Source organism: Anopheles stephensi, chromosome 3, assembly GCF_013141755.1.
Source record: "Anopheles stephensi strain Indian chromosome 3, UCI_ANSTEP_V1.0, whole genome shotgun sequence".
In the NCBI taxonomy this organism is placed as follows: Eukaryota; Metazoa; Arthropoda; class Insecta; order Diptera; family Culicidae; genus Anopheles; species Anopheles stephensi.
The window spans coordinates 7,787,111-7,812,252 of record NC_050203.1 but is presented as its reverse complement, the minus strand read 5'-3'; the positions used below and the strand labels follow the sequence as shown (position 1 = coordinate 7,812,252).

Genomic DNA, 25,142 nt, shown 5'->3' with positions numbered 1-25,142 from the left:
ACAACCCCTCGGACTCGTGCTCGTCAGTTGTACGGCTTCCGGAAAACCGTTGACGTTATCCCTGGAGGCAAGTGGGAAGTTAGTATCAACGCGACTTTCAAACGAAACGAACACGAAACTACCGAGCAGTGAAAACCCTACGCCAGCAACAGTTTACGGCCATTTTCACAACGTTTTGCAACAACCGCCAAAATCAGCAGTTTGGAGAAGTGCTCTTGAATATTTGAATTCCTTCCGGACCAGCAGGGAATCTTTCCGTACGAAAGTTTATCAGTTCGAGCATGCTTTATAGTGGCCGGTCGGCTAAACGCAATCCTTGCTCGCTCTCCGTACCGTTGGCAATCGGGCTGTGGGTGCTTCTGTGCAGTGTATCCTTGCTGATCCCATCGGTGCAATGTATGCCGAAAGTGTTGCGGAGTAATGAAATCTGTGGAGTGTACAACGGACATCGGGTGTACTTTGAGCTGGGAGATCGTGGTCAACTACAGGCGACCAATGTGTCGGTACCTTACGTAAGTGTTTGGCTCGGTGCAGTGGAATCGATATCCGTTCTGAGTCATTTGTGTCGTTAATTGGATTAGTGGGCCGAAAACAGTGTCAGCACGTACGAGGACGGTTAGCGCCAGTAATGGAACGGAAATGGACGTTGGAATTCAAAGTTGGTTTTCAAAATTTTGTCCTGCTTCGAAGGAACTCTTGAGTGTGGAGATTTTAGGGTGATGGAATCTTTCCATATCCTTAGGACTCTGTGGTGGTGGCCTCGTTACTAGCCATTCGGACTAGTGTGATTCATGCAATGCGACCTAATGAACTGAGCCACAGTACAAAGGTCAACGCGTATAAGCTGGCTTAAAACCACTAAGACGTACCAAGGACTGTTTCTTGACGCTAATTGCCAAGTCGTTTCTAACGTTTCTGCTCGGGGAATAGAAGTTGGGCCGTCAAACTTACCCTCCCAGAAACTCATATATCAATGAACCTCGATGCTTGCAGATTCCTCGAACGGCATTAGCAAACCAAACCGCTGTCCCAAACGTCTGCACACTCGAGCTGGTAACCTGCCCATCGTGCAATTTTAAAATCTCATTAAGGTAAGCACTAGCCCCATAAACACTTTTCTCACCCGGGGGCCGCGTGCGACGGATCAGCGCTCGGTGGGTTGGATAATAATTCTAATTCCTATCGATTTTCGCCACCAGCTACTCGAACTTTCCGGCCAAGTGTTCGGTGCACAATGAACCACCGTGCCGGTGCGATTATCTCGAGTTTACGGAGCCACCGTTCGATTCGACGGAATACACCGGTCGGCGCAACTGTGGCCACGATGTTGTCTACCAAACGCAAACCCGTTCGGTGTTGATCAAGTTCGTCTACTGGAGTAACCACACGCATGCCTTCACGCTGGAATATGTCGCCGAACGTAAGACCACAGCGGTGGGACCGTACGGTTAAGGGTTTTTTGTAACGTATCTGGACGTCCGTGTCATCCGCAGGTAATCGTGAAACGATCCAGGCTAATCCTGGCCCTGCCCAGAACCTTACCAGCATCAACAACTATCTCCATCATCGCATCATCACGACTCCGTACTTCCCGTCCTACTATCCGCGAGACTTTGGGAAAGAATATGTGCTCAGCTGCAACGTGGAGGCTTGCCGGATCAATGTCATCTTTAGCGATTTTCAGCTTGCCAAAACATCCACGATGGAAGTGTACGACTGGAACGGACAACGGTTAGGTGCGGTTTCGGGAGCAATATTTCGCCCGCCCGTGTTTCAAAGTACCGGACCATCGATGATTATACGGTTTTATGCGAACGGAGGCTCCGGATTGGGATATCGAGCGTTGGTGTCTTTCCTCCACGTCGCCAGTGCTGCGGACGTGTCACTGCATCCGAATACGAACTGTGGTGGAGTGGTGGAAAACATTGGTGGGGCCATCACGATGATGAAGATGCTGGACAGTGCGAACGAAAGTCGGATTTACGACTGCGTGTGGTTGATAAAACCTCCGAACACGTACGCCCATCTGAAGACGCATCTATCGCTGAAGGTGGACACGTTCGAGAAGCTTGGTCCACACTCAATGCTAACGATCATCCAGGGAACTACCTCGGACGGAACGGTGCTCAGTGTGACGAAGGCAGACAGTGCGCTCGCTCGAAAGGATCTCGTTGTTCCACTAACGTCTGGGTTCTATGTACATCTGAGAGCTTCCTTTGGACACCTGTCGCGAATGGCCTTGGTCTACTCGGGCTTCAGTTATCTGGGTAAGAAAACGAATCGCTTTCCTTTCCATCAGGATGCTTACCGACTTCTCCTCGACGTAGATTGCTACATGGGAACGGAATATCTATGCCAGAACCGTAAATGCATTCCCATTCAACTGCACTGCGATGGATTCGACCACTGTGGCGATAACAGTGACGAACCGGAGAGCTGCGTTCAGGAGTGGTCGAACGGGCCGATGGATCGACGTTGGTATGCGCATACCCCCAACTACTACTTCCCCAAGATGGATCGCTATCCGGATCTGCGCACAGCTACGATCATCTTTATCGCGAGCAGCCTTGGCTTGATCATGCTCATATCGGCCCTTATCGTACTGCTCTACCGAACCGGGAATCGGGCACGCCAGCAGCGCGAACTTCAGAGTCAACTGCAAACCATCAGTGAACTGTTAGGTAAGTGTTTGCTTCCCCATCGCCATTGTGCAGCCGCAGTACTGCAAAGAATCCATCTTTAGTGAGCGTTATTCTTGTAGACAGCAACAATACTCATGGTGCGGAAGATCTGGACGACCCGCCGGTGTACGAAGCGCCCCCAGACTATGACGAGATCATCAAGGTTGGCATGGACGAGGAGATGAAGCGGAAGCGTCGTCGACGATCTTCCTCTTCCGCTTCGGGTCGACGTAGCCGCATGAGACGATCCCGCCGACAGAGCAACACTTCCGAGGTGCATAATCCCATCCTGGAGGTGCAGCTGCCACCGGAAACGGAAAGCACCCCGTCGACCAGTGGATTCTCGCTCGGATTGGGTCCCGCACTGGGTGACGCTGGTCCAACCGATAGTGATGCGTACGATCGGTACTCCGATGCAGATGTCGATGCGGAGGATCACGATCTGCGGTTGGCGAACTGGAGCAACCTGGACGAGCGCGGCGACTTCTTCATCAGCTCTCGCATACTGGGTGAGTTTGTGTTGGCCACGGCGAACGAATGCAGGTTTCCGTAGTGTAAGCTTTGACGTTTAGAATGGCGTTTACAGAAACTCCAGCGTCGTCTGCGGGCCCGAGCCAGAGCGTCGTCGTCGGCCATGCCACGGGCAGCCCACCACCAACGTACGACCAAAGCAATGCCCGGTTCTTCGCGCTCCATACTGCCACACTACCAGCGGCCAGCGTTGCGAACTGCGGTGTGTCGGGTAGCCGCCAAGAAGACACTGTTCCGATCACGCTCGCAATAAACCTGCTCCCGAGCACCATCTGTGGATCGACGAGCTCCACTACGGATACCACCGTCTCGACTCTCGTGACACCTTCCAGCACTATCCTTACGATGCCTTTCACGATGAGCTGTGACGTTGTGAACAGTGACCGAAGCGCCGGCGGTAACAGTAACAGTATTAACACCAATACGAGCAATAGTGGACCAGCGAGTGGCAACATGGAACCAGCACCGTGTGGTATACTTCCAACGCCTGTCTGGAATGGCTCCAACCGTTCGGAGCGTCCTTGGCAAACGTTTGGCGGAAGTCTAGACGAACCAAACCGGGAACAGCAACGCCAGCAACCTATGGCTCCGTCTTCGATGGTGCAAAACACCTTCAACTCGCTGGACATTAACCAGATGCAGGAGATAGATGCATACTTATTCGGTTACGGCAATGCGTCCCAAGAAGACCATGGGGTGTAAGTATCCTAGAGTGCATTCATTGAGAATGGTTGATTATCCTTAAATATCTGGTATCGTTTTAGCACGTCCGGAAGCAGTCAGGAAACGATCGACTCCAACCGAACGACACAATCACAGCTCACAACATCCGCTTCGTTTGCACGAAGTTCTTGCCTTTGTGAATCAAACGATCTGCCTCTTGCTCATACTGCCACCACCTCCACCGCTACCACCACGTCTTGTGCGCCCACCATGTCTTCCTCCTCCAGCAACTATGATATGATTTGCAAATACTGTCCCGTCTGTCGAGAGCAACACCTGGCAGATAGGCAACTGTTGGCACAGCAATCTGCGACTCCCGCTCAACCCAGCTCGATGTATTGCTCCAACTGTAACGGACGAATAGTAACAGCAGAGTACATTCAGATGTTGCGGAACAGCAAGCTATCGCCTAATGGAGCCGAGCAGCAGCAGCAGCAGCAACAACCCTGTTCAACCACCACCGATCCAGGATCAGGATCGAGTGCCCTAGGCAAAGTGTGCACATGCTTCGCCAAGTTCCCGTCCCAAGGGAACATCACGCGGACGACATCTGCCGTTGGGATGCTGCTAACGACGCGAACCTTCTCGGTCGATCAGCTGGACGATGGTGCGTTCGCCGGTGGCAGCTTTGGAAACGATCGACGAAGTGCACGAAGTTCGTGCAGTGCCGTGTCCCGGTTCGATGCGTACTTCAATGCACACTACGGCACCACGACCAACAACGATCGGCAGCAAGAACCGTAGAACCTGCAAACCTCACCTACCACACACCAAATATACGATTAAAAATTATGCTACAATAAATACGTATCAAATGAAAACAACCAGTTAGTCGCTTCATGATCTGCAAAGTCCATTTATTTAACCATTTTCCACTTCACTTTTGTCCGTAATAGGTCCAATCGTTGATAAATAACAAAACACGGTAAAATAGTATTCATCTGGTTTGAGTGTTTTTCTTCGCTTCACATTTTTGTTTGATTTTCTGTCCTCACTAACGGTTGTATATCGAGGGGTTTTGACTACTAAAGACTGCTGGCCGCCAACAGTGCCAGCAATACTCATCAACTATTTACAGTGCCGCGGACACATCTTATGGACTCTATTGTTCGTTAAAGATAATCACTAGCTTTTATTTTCTCACCACTTCTCGTGTCTTGTGCGCTGCTTTCGAGGTCCTCCCATCTCACTGCCTCCATTGATCCTCGTGTCGAAAGCCTACTTCAGAATGAATGTAAATTTTGCTCTACTTCCTAAGGGATACTCCTCCGCCCTGTAGGTCACAACATTCGCCTGTCCGCGATTATGATATATGTATACGCCCATGTCCCAAAATAACATCCCTGGCTCAGCTCGTTCGTTGCAAGAGTGACATTCGTTGCAACCCGCCGCTACTGCTAGCATAGCATGCCTGTTGGTCCACGCTAAATCAAGTTAACTAATGCTAACGTTGTGTGTGTGTGTGTCACGATCGTTTAATAAGTAAAAACTGAAAAGAAAATACTCACATCCCGTCTACCGTAACAATAATAGTAGTGGTTCAAAATATCTGCCCGATCGATCGCCCTCCGAAAAAAAAAACCCCGATCGAGAAACTCTCAACCGTATTTACTAACCTGTCACTGTACGCATTAGCAATATCCTGCCGAATTCAATTCGTTTGCATTGCTTCACCTTACTGCTATCGGGTTCTTCGTTCAATTTCACAACTATACTGTTCTACTGATCACGATTCTACAGTTCTTAGGTCCTACTACTACTGCTGCTCCTATTCCTAGAGTTCTTGCCGCCATGCTTCTCCTTCTTGGCACAGATTGCTTCTACCCAGCCGCCTATCCCTCCTATACACGAGGCTCAGCAAACAGCTTAGCACCTTCTCTACACAAAAGGAACGTCGATTGATTCGTTTAAATTCTTGTAAGTGATTTTGGTACTAGGTTTATCGTAACTAGATTCATATAAACTATGAGCGAGTCCTTTCTAACGTATCGATAACTTTTTTTTTGTTGGAAGTAGTACAGCGATGGGAGATGGATAATAGCTTTAACAGTAGGAATTTATTTTAGAAGTAAAAACCAACAACAAAACAAAAAGGCAGGAAGGTCCGATATTCAACAATGGATACTGGAATGGTATAGGAGAATAGCTTTATAAGCTTTTGAAAAACTGGAATGCCCCCGCTAGAGGTGGACATCGGTGCTAGTTTAGGCCGCGATAAAAACATTTCTAATCTTTTCACTACAAATATATACGCCCGGTCGTTCTCGAGCCTCGGCTAGAAAATCTTCGTCCGCTGGCAGTAGCAATACTTCCGTAGGTAGTCTATATGCATACACTCGCTCTGGGCAGCATACTCATTCAACCGGCTAATGGATCCAGTAATCTCGAACGCATCTCGCTCCTGGTAGTGTCGGACGGTGGACTCAAACTTGCCGCCGCCCGGCTTTCCCTCGAAGATCAGCAGATAGTCCTTGTACGGTAGCTTGCCCTTAGGTTCGTGTGCCATTTTCGCCAGCGTGATCGAGCCGAGCGTTAGCTTAGCGCAAGCGTAGTTGGACGTAGTACTGTTCCGATGGTCCTCCAGATCACGGTTCACGTAATCGATCACGAACGCGATCGCACGCTGCACCATGGGGGAGCGTTTGTCGATGGGTTGAAAGTTGGCACAGGTGCACCAGTGCGATTCGATTGCCGTTTCTTCGCACGATCGGTTCCAGGGTGCTTCCACGAAGATGCTCTGACAGTTGGGACAGCTAAGCGGACCGGGCAGGTTATCGATGCGCCCCGAGAGCTCCAGCACGTGCTTCAGTGTGGCGTGCAGATCGTACGGGTTCGTCAGTCGATTGCGGTTGATCTTAAGTGCTTGGACGATTTCCGGATGCTCCTCACGGAACCAGTCCGGCAGCCAGATAAAGTTGAACGGTAAACGCTCCTCGAGCCAACCGGTGAGCAACATACGGACAGGTCCGAAGCGAAGGCCATGGTCACTGAAGAACACCACCATACTGTTGTTAAGAATGCCTCGCTCATCCAGCTGCTCCACGTAGTACTTCATTCGGCGATCCATAGACGACGGATCGCTAATATCGTTGTGGCTGAACGTGTTCGTCCAGAACAGTCCAAAGTATGGATCGTTTTTGTACTGCGACGCAAAGTCGAGCGCGTACTGGTAGATGTAGTCGGCATAGTTCTGATACCCGAGACAGAAGGTGAGAGAGTTTTTCATCTTTTTGGATAGATTTTTCTCCGCGGCCAGTGCTACCGGTCGGAAGTAGTGGTCGGTTGGTTGTGCTACAAAGCCATACTTGTGGTAGTTGAATGTGTTGATACTGGCCTCATCTTCAGCATACGCCGTTGCGTACCCGTTGTCGGCAAAGTATTTCCACATGAACGGACACTCCTCGAGTTGGCCCACCTTTTTCGGGTTGCAGATTGAGTAGGCGAGTGAGTTGTTGTAGCCGGTCAGGATTGCCATCAGGTTCGGGTAGGTGTTGTCATCGATCTGGAGATGAGAAAGGTGGAGGTTTGTTCCTCAATTACTTAGTGATAAAAGTACGAAGATAAAAGTTCTGGCCATTCAACAGTGCTGTAGCTGAAGAAACTAGAGAGTCTGCTATCGCTTCATAATGTCAGCTTAGAGTCTGAGTAACCAATCAAGCGGTGAAAGATAATCTGGACAAGATAGCCATTGTTATACAGAAGCCTCCGATATGATTATTCATTCCTGAGCAATCGACTATCTCTGGACAAAATTTGATTCCAAATAATTGAAGAATACTATTTATACTACAACCATAGCTCTAAGGTTCCAACTGACTTAATGAAGCTCATGATGTTTTAACGTCAATTTAGACCACAACTTACCTTGTTGTAGCCTTTCAGCTCGAACCACCCGGTATCGTACAGATGCTGCGCCGTGTGAGGCATCGCACGGATCAGATTCAGCCGCGAGATACTATCAATACCGATCATGAGCACACTGAGCGGTCGCTTTTCCGTACGCCCGGCAAACTTATCAATCCGCTCCCGGACATTCGGCTGCGGCCGTACCAGCGCATGCACGTTGGTGTAGATGGCTTTTTTCGACTTGCTCGACTCGGACACACCGGCTTTGCATCGGATTAGAATTCCATTACGCACGGACGGTGGCACCAGGAACGATTCGTTGAATGCGATACATTCTCCAACCCTGCGAGTCGGCGAGAGACGATAAACAAATGCTTAATATGACATGCTCATCCATTTTTCAACTTAATCCCTTCCCCGGTACGTACCAGAAATTCTTATCAGCCTTATCCTTCGTCCCGGACCGTTCGATGCTCTGATAGCAGCACCGTACGTACCGCATGTAGTGCGGCATAAACGCATCCATCCGATCGCGATGGAACCGCACCAGCACCGTGTCGTTGTCGAAGTTCTGCTCGATCGTGGTGAGCGGTTGCTTGGGACTGCACGGCACAAACCGCTCCTTGCTGAACAGCCGCATCACGTCCTTGGCCACCGGGTTCAGGTCCATGATCTGGCAGCCCGGTCCCCACACAATGAACCCCTTTGGCACTGGAGCGTACGGATCGGTCGGTTCGGCGGTCAGGTTAGTAGGAACGGATGAAGCCCCAGCCACCGTTGCATGATCAATTGCAGCCGAATTCGTGATGAGAGGGTTGTGGTCGATTGGACCCGGGACAGCAGTGATGGATGCATTGGTTTGAGGAACGATCGGAATAATTCGATTGGAAGTGAGTTGCAGTTCGTCTGCGCTCGCTTGTGAAGCATCGTGATGCTGGTGGTTGGTGGTGCATTTTGTTGCAATTTGGTCTTTTTTGGCGGCTCAACAGTGTCGACAACATTGGTGGGATTGGTGGTGGGTAGGAACAGGTTGCATTTGTTTTGCACCAAATTTTGGGGGGTTAAGTTTTTAGTGGTTTTATACATCAAATCAACGTGTAAGTGTTTTTTTTTTTGCGTGCATTACGATTAAACCAAATCAACGTCACAATGATACCAGGGAGACAGTGGTGAGTGTTGTTAGTGCGCAAGGCGTGTGTAGTGTTTTAATTGAATTTTATTTTGCACGTAATAAATTAAGAAATTGTACATAGAAAGATAGACACAAACACACACATGAACAGGTAGGGGGACATGGTTTAGTTGATTGCATAATCGAGCATGTTTTATTGCGCCACGGAAATGTGCACGGATCGTGTTTTTATTTTAAAATACGGGAAGATAGAATTGTAAAACACAAAAACAAAGAAGGAAGGAATAAATGGGGGAGATAAAAAAGACAGTATTAAAAAACCAATCGAATTTCGGCGTTTATGCTGCTGCTGCTGCTGCTGCTGCTACTACTGCGGCTATTTACGGTGTGGACACCTATTTGGCAAACTGTGTGCTCTTGGGTGCAGTTGGGGGTGCAGTTTTGCGCGAAAGAAAATTCAAGTAATGGGAAATCTAGCTATAGAGAGATTGTGGAAATCAATTTTACTAATCAAGCTGTTTGGTTGAGGATTTCTCTTACATCCATGCCTTGTTTGTGTTTGGTTTGGAAAATTATTATTCAAGCGAAAGTAAGCAGCCGTTTAATGATGTAAATTGCTTCAAAGCATAACAATATTCAATACGGATTTCGGGGATGCATTTATCATTTTTTATTGGGGTCTTAGTATTTTTTTTAAATTATGCCAATTTTTTAATTTCGAGAAAAAAGTGTGTACTATTCTAGTAAAGACGGAGCTCAATAAATATGCGATCCTACTTTGCAATACTTTATATTCAAACTATCACATGATAATAAATATTTAAATTAAATTAAAACTCAAATCAACATTTTCCGGTAATGGTAATATCTGTGTAATTTTAATCAGACCTACGGACAATCACACACATACAAAACGCACACGAAATAAAACATCATGCATTAAAACCACACACATACGTTCATCATGCAGGCACACGGGCGCACCACCAGCAACAGACCAAGGAGAGCTGCTGTTCGAGCTCGATTTGGGCGCTTACCTTTTGGTCCGGGCAGGTCAGCATCATCCCCGGGTATAGTCACGATCATCTGGGTCGTGTCGGGCCAGGCGGTGGTCGTGAAGTACAGGTACAGGGTGACGCAAAACAGCAGCCCGAGCGCGTAGACCGGCGCCCGGCCACACTTGTCCTGGTGCAGGAGACCGCCGCGGGCGCCATCGCGCCGGTTGTTGGTGCAGGTGGAATGTTGCTGCCGGGCCTGCTTCTTACCAAACCCTGCCAGTGCTGTCGCGGGCTCGAGCAGTGTCTGTAACACCGAGGGTTTCATAGTGTATGCTCATTGCTGCGAGGAAGTCAGAAACAAACGACAAAAACAAATACTGTAGAATTTGCGATGCTAGAGACGATGTTGGCACTCGTTGGTGATCTCATACGATTCCTTATTTGCAATAACACTTCAAAGCTGTTGTGCAGCGGCGCATAATTGATCTAGCGAACAGGGATTTTAACTGGGTTGGGATAACTGTGGGGAAATACATATTAGAATTCAAACGATCCAGTGAGATCGTATAGACCCTTTAAACCCACAGGCGAGTCAACGAACTTCAAAGTATGCTGGAATAGCTCATATCAGCAAAAAAGTAATAACAAAATCTCGGTTCATTATTTCTTCTTCGCCTTTCGGTGATTAGTGATTCTTCAAGAATCGCTTGAGATTGAACTGTTTTTTTTTTGGTTTGCTTGCTTGCTTCTTTAATACGTTTCCAAAAGCGATTAATGGCGTGAGGCCTCCTCTATCAACGGGACCGACCAATTGAGACTGATGTCATGTTGGAGTTGATGTGTCTGTTTTTTTTACTTCACGATCTTAAGCTACAACCCATGACGACCCAAGGCCAAACGATCGCAATTCCCCGGGTGAACGGTGCGTGTGCGAATCTTGGCGAAAAATCACAAGAATCTGGACAATCCATGTGAGTGATTGCGTACCTGTTTTGACAGTCAAGGTCTCGCAGCATGCTTGGGAGCTTAACTCTTTAGCACACGGGTGATGTTAGACAGTGCGGTAAAGGTCTTTTTTATAATAAATCTATCCGGTTTCGGGAGGTCACCAAAGGTTGACATCATTAAACATTTTACTGCGCTACGAAAAAAAAATACAGTGTGCGCAGTAACCTTACAAATTGGAGCCGGCGATGTTCGCATCTTCGCAAAAACATTCGCACACACACACATCGGTCGATCGGTGGGAATTTTCGATAATTACTACCGGTCCTCACGTTGCTTCCACGATGACGCGATTACATTCCATCCGTTGCACAATAGGCCGGAGGAATTGCTGGACCACATCCAGCATCGCGGGTGCAGTTGTCCGAGCATGAATGAGATGCAATCACGCGCATCTACTCCGATTCTGGTGCGATCGAGCATCAGTGATATAGTCACGATCGTCACGGACAAGCTGAGCGCTAGTTGGGTGAGGGTGAGCAGTTGAAGATGAACGGCTCAGAGCGTTGCCAGCTATTCTTTGACCAGTTCTCAGCCCTTGGGAACGTGTTGTACGTTGTTTCCGTGCGGTAGACGGAGACTGAGCTGAGTCTATTTCTAAGCCTCCGTTTCGGATGATGTTTTACACAATGCAGCTTATTTTCTCGATCGCTCGCAGCGAGAGTGAATCTAACCCTGGGTGGGCAAAGTGCATTATGAGAACGTTTCTTCAACTGTGAGGTATTTAAATTAGATGAAGTATAACGACAGCCTATTTTCTGTCTGTCCTGTCTGAAGATGTTTTCCTGAATAAATTACTTTGCTTACTTAGTAATTAATCATCACAATCTACTTGGCTGAATAGTCAAGCCTTCTGCCTAGAAATCAATTCATCGCTCCCTAAGAGCTCCCTGGTTTAAACTTTAAGCCATTAATAATTCATCCCACTTTGGCAAACTACTTTCCTCCCACTCGGTGAATGGTTCACGGCTTTATAATAATCCTTTTCCAACGAACTTTTCGACCACCCAAGTCCGAGAGCTCGTCGTCTGTGCAAGTGCAACTGCACAACACCTACCGGCCTCTACCATCCCCCAGACCCCCTTTTCCATCAGGCCCGGAAGCGGAAAGAGGACAGCAAACAACAAAAGCCAACGACCGTAGTGTTTGTGCAAGGACGGGCGGCGAAACGGTAAGGATCTTGTGCCCGTGCCTGGCTGGTGGCTCCTTTTACTGGCGCGCCTTCCGTTCGCCGCGGCACGCCGGAAAATCTATTCAAGGTCCACTAACGACGTGGCACAATGCATCAATAATTCCGTGCCCTATTACGAGAACCCTTTCGCTTCGTACCTCGGGGCTAGGACTTCGATGGCATCTCACTCACTCTCCCTACTGTTCGTCCTTATTGAGTGTAGTACTGGATCAAATCGTTCCAGCGCTCGTAAAATCCGGGGACTGTGGGACCGATTTTCCTCCATAGTTTGAGTAATTGCCGATACTCATTCAACACCAGAAGTTCAAGCACGCTGGCAAAAATCGAACCACACTCGAAGGAAACACGCTGGCTGGTGTGTGCTCGGTGACGAAATCGCTCGCTATTCCCTCCCTTCTTCTATTTGATTAACAACCGGATGACTAATACCGGTGGGGAGCTGTGACGTCACGGCGAACATTGAAGGGACTTTAGCGTTTAATAGAGCCATCGACAGGATTTTACTGGTCTGGTGTAATAGAAAGCAGCCACTATTCCCTGAGGCATTTCGGTGAGTCCTATTAAGCTGTTATGTCTATGATAATGGGGCTCCCATCATTTTTGGGGAATAATCGATGGAGACCTATATTTGGGTTTATTTGCTTCTGAAGAAGGAAAAGAGCTCCTTCCGGCTTTAAGTCAGCATTATATAAGAAGGATCAGGGGTAAGTTCTAAAATTTAATTTTACTTTTGTAGGTCCTCAATATTAAATTGTTTAGAAATTCAAAGTAATACAAGTATGGAAGATTCAGTGTGGTTAGCTTAATTTTAAACAAAGAATGTTCCCAGCTCTACCAGCAAAGCCAAATATATGAGCTGAATATCAATTTCACCAAATAATTTCCTTAAACGGTTTCAAAGAGGTCTATTATTCTTATCAACACTATATCATCATGTTCACCAGACCCAATCCTTTTTCTGTATGGTGTAGACGATGGATTGGCTCACTTTTTTTTTTTTAAATCTGCCAGCACTTAAGCCATTCTGCCAACCGTCAACTTTTAATCATCATAGCTATGCCAAAATTTGTGGGTAATTTTGCAGTTCACTATTCCAACTGTTGACAGACACACAAACCAGCCAATGCCAGTTGAGCAATTATTTTCGAATTGCTGTCCCATTGCCCTAGCAGTGCCAAATCATTCTGTCTGCTGCTTCTTCCCTAGATTCGCACGATTTCACGATCACATCAATATATTAACTTCAGACCAGCCCTCATACGCACGCGAATCGTTTGCCAACAAACGATCGGTTTTGTTTGTTTTGAAAATAAACACAAACATAGGCATGCTATGGCGGTATTCTGCGGGCATTCGTCATGGCAACGTTGTGGTACACTGACTTGATATGGACGAAGGAGAAAGGTAACGCGCTTGTTCATTCGCATGAGAATACTAATGAATGTTTACTTAGTACAGGAGTGTTGGAAGTCGGAACCCCGTACATGGGTTTGGCTGGACGTGGCCACAGGAACCCATCCACGAAATCAATTAGAATCGATCTCTCTTTTTTGATATTGCACACAGCAATGTCGAGTGCTTGATGACAGTCGATACGATCTAGGAGCTTACAATAATCGAAGGAAAGTTGTTGATCGAACCGTTTGACAAGGCGTCACGAACAGGTGCTCCCAAGTACGCGCGTTAACGATTCAAGAACTGCTGCCCGTACACACTTATCACTCACCACACCAATGGCCAGAGTGTATGCATATTTCATGCAGTCGTTTATGGCGGTTGATTACTGAGCTTTTTGACACACTACTCCGATTGACACTATGGCGCTACCGCAAACACTATATTGGAGGCTTCAATGGAACAGATTTATTACGACTAAACGATCCCAGCCTACTAAAACCTAAACAAATCATCTATGCACAGCCTGCTGCGTTGTGTGATGAACGTGGCTACTAGGATCCTTGAGCAACAAAACGGTATTCCATTTATCTGATGTGGACACGAACAACCACTGGTGTCACGCACTGTCGCGCACTGTGATGCGTTATCACGCCACAAGTCGCACCATAACGCACCGAGCAGCGGGACCTAAGGAATCACAGTGCATCCTCTCTGGCGTTGAGATTATGTTTGGGGCTTATCTGACGCACTGAGAGTATGGGAAACACTGATGCACCGAGCTGTTTTCCCGGTGGCACAAACACACACACACGCACATAGACACTGCGTCCCCGCGTGGGACAACCAGACGTCGACTGGTGCGTCAAGTCTGTCAAGTGAAAACAAAAATCACTCGTAGAAAATTGCTTCGGCTGCACATTTGAGACACACTGAGAGAGCGAGACGGAGCAAGCATTTTTGCTCACCACTTCACCAACGCAATGTCGATGTTATAAATAAATCACTTCACAAACTATTGCTCTTGCTGGTGTGCTCCCCGTTGTGCCGCATGTCCCCAGTAACGGCTGCCGATTTTCCCTCGCTAACACAGGCCAGCAGGGAAAAACTGTTCCCACCCGTTTGCGCACTTGATCCTTAAAGGAACCCGTTCATACCTTCCACACGCTGCACTGCTGCCGAATTCCGAGCTCTCGCTAGATTCGTGCCGGAAGCGCGTCAAGCATCGCACATTCCGCGCGTCAGTCACAATCTTCGCACCGACCTCAACACCGACTGTGAGCGCGCAATTCGCAAGCCTATGCGAAGGACGGTCTGGTCGACACTGACGCAGAGCGAGCGAACGCGCATTGATGCTGCCGATGCCGCGCGATTCTCTTGCCGATTCAAGCCGTCCAGATGTGTTTTTTTTCCTTGTACGGTGCTGTGCGGGAGAGTGCGAAACATTTGGACGCGAATTGCAAAAGGGCGCTTGAATTGGGGTTTTTGTTTAATATAAGAAACACATTTTTTGCCGCTGTTTACGCTCTACCCTCTGTTCTGCCAACAGCGTAGCGCAAACACTTCCTGCTTGTATGGAACACATCAACATGACGCGACGTCCACATGACGCTACCTACCCAACAACGCAGACCCCACACAACAACACAAACGCACCCAGGAACACGGGCAGCTGTTTCACCTTAGGCCCCCGAGTAGTGGTGATGGTGGTAGTAGTAGTAGTAGTGGGAGCTCCGGACGTCCCAATTGGACGACCATCGGTGCAGGGCTTCGTGGACGCAATCCTTGACCAGGGACCAGAAGATACGACTCTTTTCACGCGCGGTGTTAACTAGTAGTAATACTGCATTATCCTGTGCATCATCACCATCGTCCTGGCCGGAACCAGCACCAGCACACACCACACCAGGACGGACGGAAGGTTTTGCTTGCCCGAGATACGTTTTTCCAGCCCGAACACCGTGAGCATTGACCGACGGAATACTGAGCAGTTTGTTTTTCGCTGGGAGCCAGCGAACTCTGCTCCTGCTGCCGATGCTACTGCTGGGTGCTTCTGCGCACTAGCGGGCGGCCAGAGCAGTACGACCATACGAATCCTCGTACCGGGTCGTTTTGTGCGTTGGTGGTGGGTTAAGAGCTTTTGAAAAGTATTTTGAGTAATTTACGGATATTTCTTTCCAGTTTAATTCAGAATTAAAATTGAATAAGACATGTGTTTACCGCAGCACTTATGCACTTTGGAGAAGTTGAGATGAACGTGAGGAGCTTTTTGAAGTAACTAATCATCTCACTACTAGTCCAACTTCAGAGTTTAGCATACTCGTAAAGTATGCTTTTTATCACAGTTGCTTATTTTTTGTATTTAAATATATTCCAATGGGATCTTACCCTTAAATACTTCATTACCTCATATTAGTCTCGCTTCTTAGTAAACAAAACAGCATTTAGTTTTATGGTTAGACCAACATCATCAACTGCACTGTTGCTACACCGAACGGTCCGAAAGAGATAACGGAAAACGCTACTTCATTTAATTATCAATGTCTCACACCGGCGCCATAACGTTAAACCATAACCGGCATCTTCCCGTGCCGCATGTCCATAGCTAATGTGCTGATGCGTCCACAGCGTCATCACCGTGTGGTAATTGTAAATGCAAATTCCCTTTTCGAGGAAATTGCAATAGAACTTCGTTAATGCATCGCTGTGCCTATTAACAGATGACTTAATCAATCTTTCTGATGGATCTGATGTGTTTATAGCAGTTTAGGCTTGAAGCTTCCCAATCAAACAATTTCGTGTTCACTGTTCTTCAAGATCATCCTCCGTCCACTGTTCTGCCAGCTATAAATACGCCTCAAGTGGACGCAATTCGCGTGCGTGTTCGCAACATCCGTGACCTTCTCAATCATGGTAGCACGGTGAAATATCGGCCACTGCTCAATTTACGGTCAGCTTCAATCTTCAATCCCGTCCCGATCGTGCTACGCTTCTTTCGCCTTGTGATGCTTCTGAGTACCAGTAGAATGGCATCAGAACGAGCTGTGGCTTTACCACCAGTTATCGTGACCGCCCCCAGTCATCGTGGCGTGATAAGCAGTACGGCTGTTTATGGAAATGGACACAGCGAACTTTGCTGGATTCTGGACACTGATTAAAATGGCAAAACGGAAGCACCCTACGTCGACTCTGTGTACAGTCCAGCACGATGTGATATCTGTGGGGCGTGTAACATTTTAGCAATCAAAGCACAGTTTTTGAGTTTGGTTAAAATTTGTATTTTACACGTTTGTCAGGCAATGGTATACATCGCTTGAAGAATATATTAGTTTCGTATTTAAATTATTTATGTGTGTGTGTGTGTGTGTGTGAGAGTGTGTATTTGTTCGCTTCCGCTAACTACTAACGCTAATCTTAACCGCTCTCCGGTGCGTCGATGTACGGGGAAACATATAAAAAATGGCCAAGTGTATGATTTGGGACGCCCGGGAAGCAACCGAGCCGGCTTCCGGCGGGGATCGAAACGAGAGATGGTAAAAAATGGGACAAGACAAACGCAACTACACACTATTGGAGTGCATCATTCAACGACATGCAATCGATAAGCGAATTCCCGGGGGGTGGTGCCTTCTGCCCTAAACCCCGTCGATGAACCAGGCTTCCAATAGGCGGCTAAAAGGGCTCTCGCTAGCGGTTTCCTACACCAAAAAAATATTCTTCATTTTTTTTTCTTCTTTAGCTTAAAGATTCGACTTTATCTCGGTCTCGGTTGCACCGCTTATCAGTAATCCTCATAAACTCGGACTGAATCATGCCTACGATAGTTTGTTGTTTCAATAAATAAATTTTCCACTTCGACGTAATCTTCCACGCACTCGGCTTCTGCTTGTGTTGGTTGGGCAGAAAAAAGAACCTCTAAATAAACCTCCAAACTCCCTATCAGCATGTCAAGTTGTGTTCTAACTCCATTAAGAGTTTTGTTTTCCCTCTTAAACACCAAGACAAAAAATCGTTGAGGAAGTCCTTCAATCCCCCAACTTCCGGAACACCGGAAAAGCTTTCCAAACGCTAACAAACAGGCCTTTTTGTTGTCCTTTTTTGTTTGCTGTTCGGAACACACTATCTTTGCCCTAAAAAATATTAATGTACCGCTCTCGCCGCACTACAAATAACCGTATACGCTAACCTTACTAATGGACGATAAATAGATGGAATGGGGTGTCGATTGCTGGTTTTTCTTGCTGGGATGATGTAATTATGCTGCTAGTGTCTACCTTCGTGAAGTTACTATCGCCTTAATCTCTAGTATCGTTCCGTCTTTCCCGGTTGAATGATAGTTGCGCGTCGTGGTTCAACCTTGGAATGGTGTAGTATAAAATCGGGGTCATTAAAACGCGTACGAGTCCGACCGCTTTCCCCTTCATAGTGCGCCAAACCCGGTGAAGGTTCAGAGCACCTGCAACCCTCTCTATTCTCATATCGAAAACGGTGTGGCCTTTATTTACAAAACTGGGCATGGGGTACCTTGCTAGACACACACGCACGCACGCAGTATAACCTACGGGCCGAGGTTCGGTTCGGTACCGTATGCAGAAAAAAAAGAAACGGGCGACATTTTAAAAAAAGTAAGCGATTGTGAAGCTGCATAACCACGCCGAACCGAAGCGCGAATATGGCGCGAGCGAGCCTTGCACGGTTCCTTGCTTAGTGCCGGGGGGCGCTTATGTTCGTGACCAGTGTCCACCGGTGATGCGGCTCGTTCTACTCCGCGGTTTCGACATGACGGCCGGTACGATGGGCGCCAGGACGTTGTTGTAGGCAGGCGCCGGGCAACCTGGCGGAAATGAGTTGAAGAAAAGCGGGCAACGAATTAGGTGGGAGTATGTGTGTGAGAGAGAGAACGGAAATAAAAAGCATGGTGAGGTTTTCAATTATGGAACCATATTTCCGGACCGATTCTGAATGTGGGCGATTCGTATCGTGGCACTCATTTCCCGGCCACTGAACGGTTTAATAAATAAGCATGTAGAGTGGCATTTAAAAATCAAACTTATGCACACTCCGGCACAGAACATGGAAGGGTAACATACACCGTGCTTGTATGCCCGATTCCACCTTCTGGTCGGAACGCGTTCACGTGGTTAAATTATTTAGCTCCCTTTAAACGACGCGCCTTTCGAACGGCGTCCTCGCGATGGCAGGTGCTGCTGGGGTCGGTTGTTATGTGTATTATTTTTAAACTGCATGTCCGCTGTCCTGTAGGGGATTCAAACAGGGGTGCTAGTCTAAACGGGTGAGTTGGAAGCAAAATCGATTGCTGAGAGGCAACAACTATTTGCGGAATCATTTCTGTTATAGCGCCATGTTTCCTTCATTCGTTTCAACACGATTGATAAGGACTTTTCCGCAAAATGAGTAGCCCATGCACCACAAATGCCACATATGTCCATTAGAAAACGATAAAACTAATTTAATGTGAAAGCTCCCCCGGACATCGACGGATACTTACGACAAACAGAACACCGGTCCTCGTCGCTACCATCACCGCATCCATCCCGTCCCGAGCACACAATCGCCGTCGATCGGCAACGCCCATTACCGCAACGCATCGGACAATAGTTGCGGCCCCGTGCCGTAGGACCGCTCAGCAACTTGACGAAAAAGTTCGGAACTGCCCGCGAACCGCACAGATGCGGTGGTTCATCACTTCCGTCCCGGCAGGACACGATCGCATTACAGTACTCGTACTCGGGCAAACATTCACCGCTGCGGCACATAAATGTGTGCTCCGGACATTTGCGCGACTTGCGGAAATCACATCCGACCTCATCCTCGCCGTGCGGACACTGCGCCTTACCGTCGCAGATACCGGCCCGTGATATACACCGGCCACTTTTTTCGCACCGGAACGATAGCTCGGGGCAGCTGTTGGAGCGTTGATGGGTGACGTTCGATTTGAGCGAGAAGTTACACTCTTCATCCGAGGCATCGCTGCAATCCGGACGTCCGTCGCACACGAAGAACCAACTGATGCAGATTCCACTCGAACGGCACTACAAGGAAAATGGTTGATTAGAGCAAGTTTATAACGCAGGGGGAAAATAAATTCATACCTGGAACGTTCCTCGGGAGCAACCGGTGTTGGTGGCTCGGCAAGAATCATCTGGCGTGCGGTAGGAACAATCGCACCGTCCCTCCTCGTTACAGTAGCTGTAGGGATCGGCCAACTGACATTGTTCACTGCTGGCACAGCTCAATCCCAATGACACCGGACCATCTCCCAAATCAACGCGAGTGCGTATTCCTGTGAAACATATTATAAAATTAGGAAAATTAATGTTCCAAACGAGTACAACACGTGTTGGCGAACGTTTGGATTAAAATTCAAATCTGCCATAACGCTAGCAGCGCCACCTAGTGGATTGTTGAAACGACACTTTCGTTTCTCACACCTAGGTGGCGCTGCACGGCATTTTCGTATTTCCGAACAAACTTACTTGCAGTCGATGTAGCAACGGTCGTCGTTGAAATGGGAGCTTCCGGTTCCATCGCTGTCGTGCGGCTAGCCAATCGTACCAGCGTTTCCGTGGTCGTGTCTACCGAGTGTTGCGTGTCAATTATTTCGTTATCACGCTCGGAATGTCTTGTCGTTTCCCGTGGTTCGAACCGATCCTTGGTGGTACTCTTCTCCACCAGCTCGTCCACTTCATCTTCGTCGAAAATCTTAGAGTCTTGACGGCGCAGCTGCACATCGTGATACTGCTCAATCACCTCCGTCGTTGTCATTTCCTTCGCATCGTTCGATTCCGTGTTTGAGCGATCGGTGGAAGCTGCCGTGGTTGTTTCTTCGAAGCGATGCTCTGTAGCGACGTCGTCACCAGTGACGGTGGTTTGTTCCTGGATCAGAGAAGCGGCTTGCTGTGTAGCATCATCCTCAGGTCTCGTCGTACGATCATACTCCACAATCTCAACCTCATTTTCAACGTCACTCGGTTCCGTCTCGAACTCCATCTCGGTTGTAGTTGGTTCATCGTCTCTGCTAATCGTTGTGGTCTCGCTACGCTCCGTTGTAACAGCATCACTCGAAGGAGACAAAATTTCGAGCGTTATGTCAGTCGTAGTGTCACTCTTCTCCAGCGGATCCTGTTCCCGTTCCTGCGAGGTAATGGCCTCAGCTATTTCGGTAGCCCACTGAGCGGCCGTCGTAGTCGACAGGGCATCGGCAAGTTCTTGCTGTTTGAACTGTTCCTCAACTTCCTGCTCAAGGTTCGAGTACTCGTCCGTGTTTTCGTACTGCTCCATACCGCTAGTGGTCATCACGTGTTCCCGATTCTGAGAGCTTCCCGTCGTAATTTCGATAAAATCTGTCGTACTGATACCATCCTCTTCCGAACCGGCGGATTGGTATTCCGTTGTGATGTGCTCCTCAGCCGAAGCCATCTCTTCATCCTGAGCATCATCTCGCTGCACAATATTATCCACCACGATCACATCGTCCTCGGTCGTGGTCGACATTCGATCGATCGAACCTTGCTCGCTTTCTTCCTTCTCCGGCTCGACAGTCTCGGGGCTTTGTTGTTGGGGCTTAGCGACAGCGGGGAATTGCTCCTCTTCCACCTCCTCCTGCTGCACCTCCACCACATCCTCCTCCTCCTCCACCGGAGCAGCTACCGTCACTGGTTCCGTCACACAGGTCGGTCCATTTTGGCGTGCCGGCGATGTGCACTGGCAGCGGCCGAACAGGTTCGGGATTAGGAAATCGCAGTGACTTTCCTTGTCCCACATGCGGCAATGTGCGTGACTGTAGCAAACCGTTCCCGGCTGGGCAGCTGTACAAGAGAACAGATCATGAGTTATCATGATAAATGATAACGATTACCAATGGGCACAACTATCAACATAAATGCAAAAAAACATTTCACATTCGCTGGTGGACATTTCGTGTGACTGTGCGAGTTAATTTATGGGCACGCGTTCCGCGAACATATCGATGCCGATTTTCGATTTCCGGTCACAATCCGGTGGTGGGGAATACAAGTGTTTTCGATTAAATTATTAGAATCATACACGGTCACCGATTATCGAGCTAATAAATGAATGCATTTTTGCAACGTTCGGAGGCTAGGCTTATAGGGATGGTTGGAGAATGATTTTGGCCGGGGGTTTTAAGCCGCTGGAACTGTCTGGTGTACGGAAATTGAAAACGGAAGCTAATTCCATCGATCGAGACAGTGGCGATGCAGTGAACCGAACTAAAACAAACCCATCCGTTAGTTAATAAATGATAAACGATGACAGGTTGGTGTGTTTGTAGAACGTCGGAAGAGTTCTCCGTCCGTTGGCAAAATATTGTTTGTATGTCATACCTGTTAAGTGGTGTTAATCAATCCCGCCACAAGATAATCTAGACGTCGTCCAGCACTTATCGTAAGACCTCTTCTTTATCGCCATTTCCATTCATTCTTATGCGTGTCAAATTTCCAGTAAACCACCCGTTACGGGAAAGGGTGACATCATACCGGGCGTTGCGATTCCCCTAGTTGCCCGGTAGCTAACCTTGCTAGTTGACCTACATAATTGAAACCATTCCCAGGTGAAACAGAGAGACACGTACGAGCACACACATAGCGAGACTCAGATATAACGCAAGAAGTTGGTACGCAATCTGGAAGTGAAATTATGTCACCTCAGCCACTCGAGCCAGTCTATTCCACTGACATATAAAGCGAGTGGACGGGACGGAAACGTACCGGAAGCGATTTACGTACCATTCCGACCATAGAATCCGAACCCACCCGGGGGCACTCGTATACCTGCTCCCCAAGTTACTGTGGTGCTTAAAATCGTTGGAATGGTCTAGACGATACTGCAAATATCGTATAAATGCATCCATTGAGAAATTGCACACCGTAAGCAGCCCGACCCGGAGGGAATCTGGTTCTCATCTTCCACGGCTTGCAGCACGCGATCATCGTGTGGTGCGGTGGATAAGATTTCTGCAAAACCACAATTCACATCCATATCATCTACTGGTTACGATGTGGGGAAGATGATATAAGGGAACGAGATCGGATGGGAAGCTGTGCAGCATGACAGTGTGTCATAAATTAGCAGACACTTTATTAGCAGCCAGCCCGGTGCTCAGTGGTGAAGTGTTTTGCAACTGGATATGGTGTGATTATCGGTGGTAATAACTCACCGGGCAGATCCGCTTTCAGGGTTGTTTATTTAGGACATTTTCAGGGTGAATAAGAGAAACAAAGATTTTCGCAGAAGACAATGGGGGAAAAGAGGCTTTAAAATAATGACAAGCTCTTATTTTTTTGAAATGGAAATTTCTCCTCATCAACCTAACCGATTGGAAAATGAAGCATTTTATCTCTTACAAAGTTATTAAAAGTAATTCTTATCTAAAGAGTATTTAATGATCGATCATAAACCCTGTGCCATAACCTCAAAGATTGATATGACGCTAACGAAAGCCACTTTCGTGCCATCGATTAATAGCTCTCGTCACGCAATGATGAACCTGCCCCTATTATCGCTCAAAGTCCAATAAACTAGCGAAGAAGCCAGCCCTTGGGCCGTGAAACTCATCCACACTCGCCGGTAATTACCATATCGGCCGAATGGGAAAATCCCTTTCCCGTAAGGCGATTCAATTAATCCCTGCAAGCCCGCCGACCAACAACACGGCGTAAATGACCGCTTGGCACGAAGCGGTTCCAATTGCGCGATAACGCATCAACACAATTACACTCTGTCAACCAGCGTCAACGAGGCTGCAGGATAATCATATAAAAACAAATGATCCGTGAGCGGAGATGGCCGGATACAGTTACGCGTGTGTTTGTCACACACTTGGCACATCCTCCGGCCAGCTGGTACGACCTGGCACGATTCACACCGTCCTGACCTTGATTTGCGACACCGATTTTGCATGACACCGCAGCGTAAAGTGACACTGTTATTCAAGCCACCATCACCTGGAGGAACCCTTTTTGCACCGAGCTCACTGATTAATGACGGCGAAATGGTTCCATTCTCCCAAACGGGAAGGGGGCATAATTTGTTTAGTTTGTTATGCAAATCGGGTGCGTGTCTTTTGTTCTGCTTGCCGTGAAAGAAGATCGCACCCGGTTGAATTTGTGCACGGGTACAGCCGAAAGTCCGCGAGATGCAACAGGCCTGCCCAAAGCAGCACGGTGGCTAACTAGGCTAAGATGGAACTGTGCAGCAACGTAGGTGGCTTTGGGTGGTTGAGATAAAAATTAACCTACTTTTTTGCAGCCCGGTAGTGCTTTTATTCATGCACGTAGAGCTTCCCCCGAAACGAGGCAGCAGAAAAGATAAGTATGAGAACGATTGTGAGCGCTCAAAAGCAGGCCGATGGGAGGGCCATTGTATTGTGGTCGGTAACTCAGCTTTCTTCGCATTCTTACACTTGAATTTGATTTAATCGTTTTGGCAGCGATGCGCTCACCTTTTTCAAATATTTATATAGCAATGATGCTGACATAATTTATGCCCTCAAATAAAAGTTAGATTAATTTGAAAGTAAGTAGAAATTATTAATTCTTGTGAAATAGATTCATATTAAGTTGGCGAAATTAAGAAAACGTGATGGTGAGTATATGATAGAGATCCTCAAATACAGCTCAAGATAGATATCATGAATGCCAAAGAAATGAAGTGTTTCTCATTAGAAATATGGTACTTTTTTAATTATTTTAAGCATGTTTCCGAATGTCGCAGGTTAAGCATTCTGGATGTAAGTAAAATTCAGATAAAAAAGGTTCAATTTTCAATTTCGCGCTACTTGGGTAGATACGGCTCAGAAAGGAAGGATTAGAGATGGAAGGACAATGGAGGAACCGATAAAATGAGGAGCTCTACAAGCTGTGATCTCACCATCATGCAGCGAATTAGACTCGACAGACTTCAGAAAGATGATCATGTCATGAGAATAACTCCGGACGACCCAGCCCGTAAAGTCCTCTTCAGCCGTTCAAGCCCAAGCTGAGATGAAGTGATAGCGTTGATGCGTCTGACAGCACGGTCTGGATAATGGATTGGCAGAGGATCGCGAGCCATATCGAGGACTCTTGGAGCAGGTCAAGACCCGTTTTCGTATCGAATGACTCAATTCTCTAGTCAAATATAAATATGTCTATTAATTTAATACTACTTGGTCCCTAAAATAAATTAGTCAAGTTAAGCTATTGCAACAACCGGATCGATGGCTCCGGCTCGAAATATATTCATTAAAAATGCTATCCCCTGTCTGCTTTCCGTAATGGAATTATTAGCATGTCAGAAGCATAAAAACCCATCGTAGACAACAAAAAGCTACACACAGTACACTGAACGCAACAAAAAGAGTGAAACCTCCGCTGCCACTCTCGCCCGGTTTTTGTCCGAACAACCAAAAGGCATCTAGCACCAACGCCACACAAGAGCAAACTAATTTGAAGACTCTATTAATGTAGTAGCGGGCCCGTTATTAAAACATTTGTCCACCCGTCATTGTTGGCGGTGGCTGGCGCAGCGTTTCACTTTTCTTTTGCTTTCATTTGTAACAGCGACCTTTCTCCGGGCGTTAGGCGCGAAGAACTTCACCCTCGGACGCCACCACCACC

General features: G+C 47.6%; 3 protein-coding genes across 14 annotated transcripts in view; 1 reads left to right on the top strand and 2 right to left on the bottom strand.

The window, feature by feature from the left end:
- Positions 1-69: 69 nt before the first annotated feature.
- LOC118510486 lies at positions 70-4,759 on the top strand. Of its 2 annotated transcripts, none has more exons than XM_036052367.1 (8): positions 70-512; positions 994-1,091; positions 1,200-1,420; positions 1,494-2,267; positions 2,328-2,681; positions 2,744-3,190; positions 3,268-3,910; positions 3,977-4,759. In XM_036052367.1, the coding sequence occupies exons 1-8, from the start codon at positions 282-284 to the stop codon at positions 4,677-4,679; spliced, it is 3,471 nt and encodes a 1,156-aa protein (XP_035908260.1). In that variant the 5' UTR covers positions 70-281; the 3' UTR covers positions 4,680-4,759. The 2 variants fall into 2 exon arrangements, with proteins under 2 accessions (XP_035908260.1, XP_035908261.1); XM_036052368.1 differs by having other exon boundaries at positions 71-512; positions 2,762-3,190.
- Positions 4,760-4,771: 12 nt separating this feature from the next.
- On the bottom strand, positions 4,772-15,622 carry LOC118510488. 7 transcript variants are annotated; one of them, XM_036052377.1, is made up of 5 exons: positions 15,160-15,622; positions 9,951-10,251; positions 8,210-8,750; positions 7,800-8,124; positions 4,772-7,437 (listed from the first exon to the last, which is right to left on the bottom strand). In XM_036052377.1, the coding sequence occupies exons 2-5, from the start codon at positions 10,234-10,236 to the stop codon at positions 6,211-6,213; spliced, it is 2,379 nt and encodes a 792-aa protein (XP_035908270.1). In that variant the 5' UTR covers positions 10,237-10,251; positions 15,160-15,622; the 3' UTR covers positions 4,772-6,210. The 7 variants fall into 7 exon arrangements, with proteins under 7 accessions (XP_035908270.1, XP_035908268.1, XP_035908273.1 ...); XM_036052375.1 differs by having other exon boundaries at positions 15,123-15,621; XM_036052380.1 differs by having other exon boundaries at positions 8,210-8,492; positions 15,123-15,618.
- Positions 15,623-17,237: 1,615 nt separating this feature from the next.
- LOC118510487 (serine protease nudel) overlaps positions 17,238-25,142 on the bottom strand; it is a 41,153-nt gene continuing 33,248 nt past the window's right edge. For 3 of the 5 annotated variants that reach the window (XM_036052369.1, XM_036052370.1, XM_036052371.1), the window contains exons 5-8: positions 20,001-21,332; positions 19,617-19,807; positions 19,013-19,556; positions 17,238-18,337 (exon numbers count right to left, since the gene is read on the bottom strand). In XM_036052369.1, coding sequence (XP_035908262.1) covers positions 18,225-18,337; positions 19,013-19,556; positions 19,617-19,807; positions 20,001-21,332 — 2,180 coding nt within the window. In that variant the 3' untranslated portion in view covers positions 17,238-18,224. Of the gene's footprint in view, positions 18,338-19,012; positions 19,557-19,616; positions 19,808-20,000; positions 21,333-21,869; positions 22,180-23,419; positions 23,652-25,142 lie in introns of those variants that run through there. The other 2 variants (XM_036052373.1, XM_036052372.1) reach the window with 2 other exon arrangements.

Coding starts and splice junctions, on each gene's coding strand:
- LOC118510486 (XM_036052367.1), top strand. CDS start 282: ATGCTTTATAGTGGCCGGTCGGCTAAACGCAATCCTTGCTCGCTCTCC. Junction 3,191..3,267: donor CATCAGCTCTCGCATACTGG/GTGAGTTTGTGT, acceptor TGGCGTTTACAG/AAACTCCAGCGTCGTCTGCG. Junction 3,911..3,976: donor TCCCAAGAAGACCATGGGGT/GTAAGTATCCTA, acceptor GTATCGTTTTAG/CACGTCCGGAAGCAGTCAGG.
- LOC118510488 (XM_036052377.1), bottom strand. CDS start 10,236: ATGAAACCCTCGGTGTTACAGACACTGCTCGAGCCCGCGACAGCACTG. Junction 8,125..8,209: donor AAGGCTGATAAGAATTTCTG/GTACGTACCGGG, acceptor GCCGACTCGCAG/GGTTGGAGAATGTATCGCAT. Junction 7,438..7,799: donor AGCTGAAAGGCTACAACAAG/GTAAGTTGTGGT, acceptor TCTCATCTCCAG/ATCGATGACAACACCTACCC.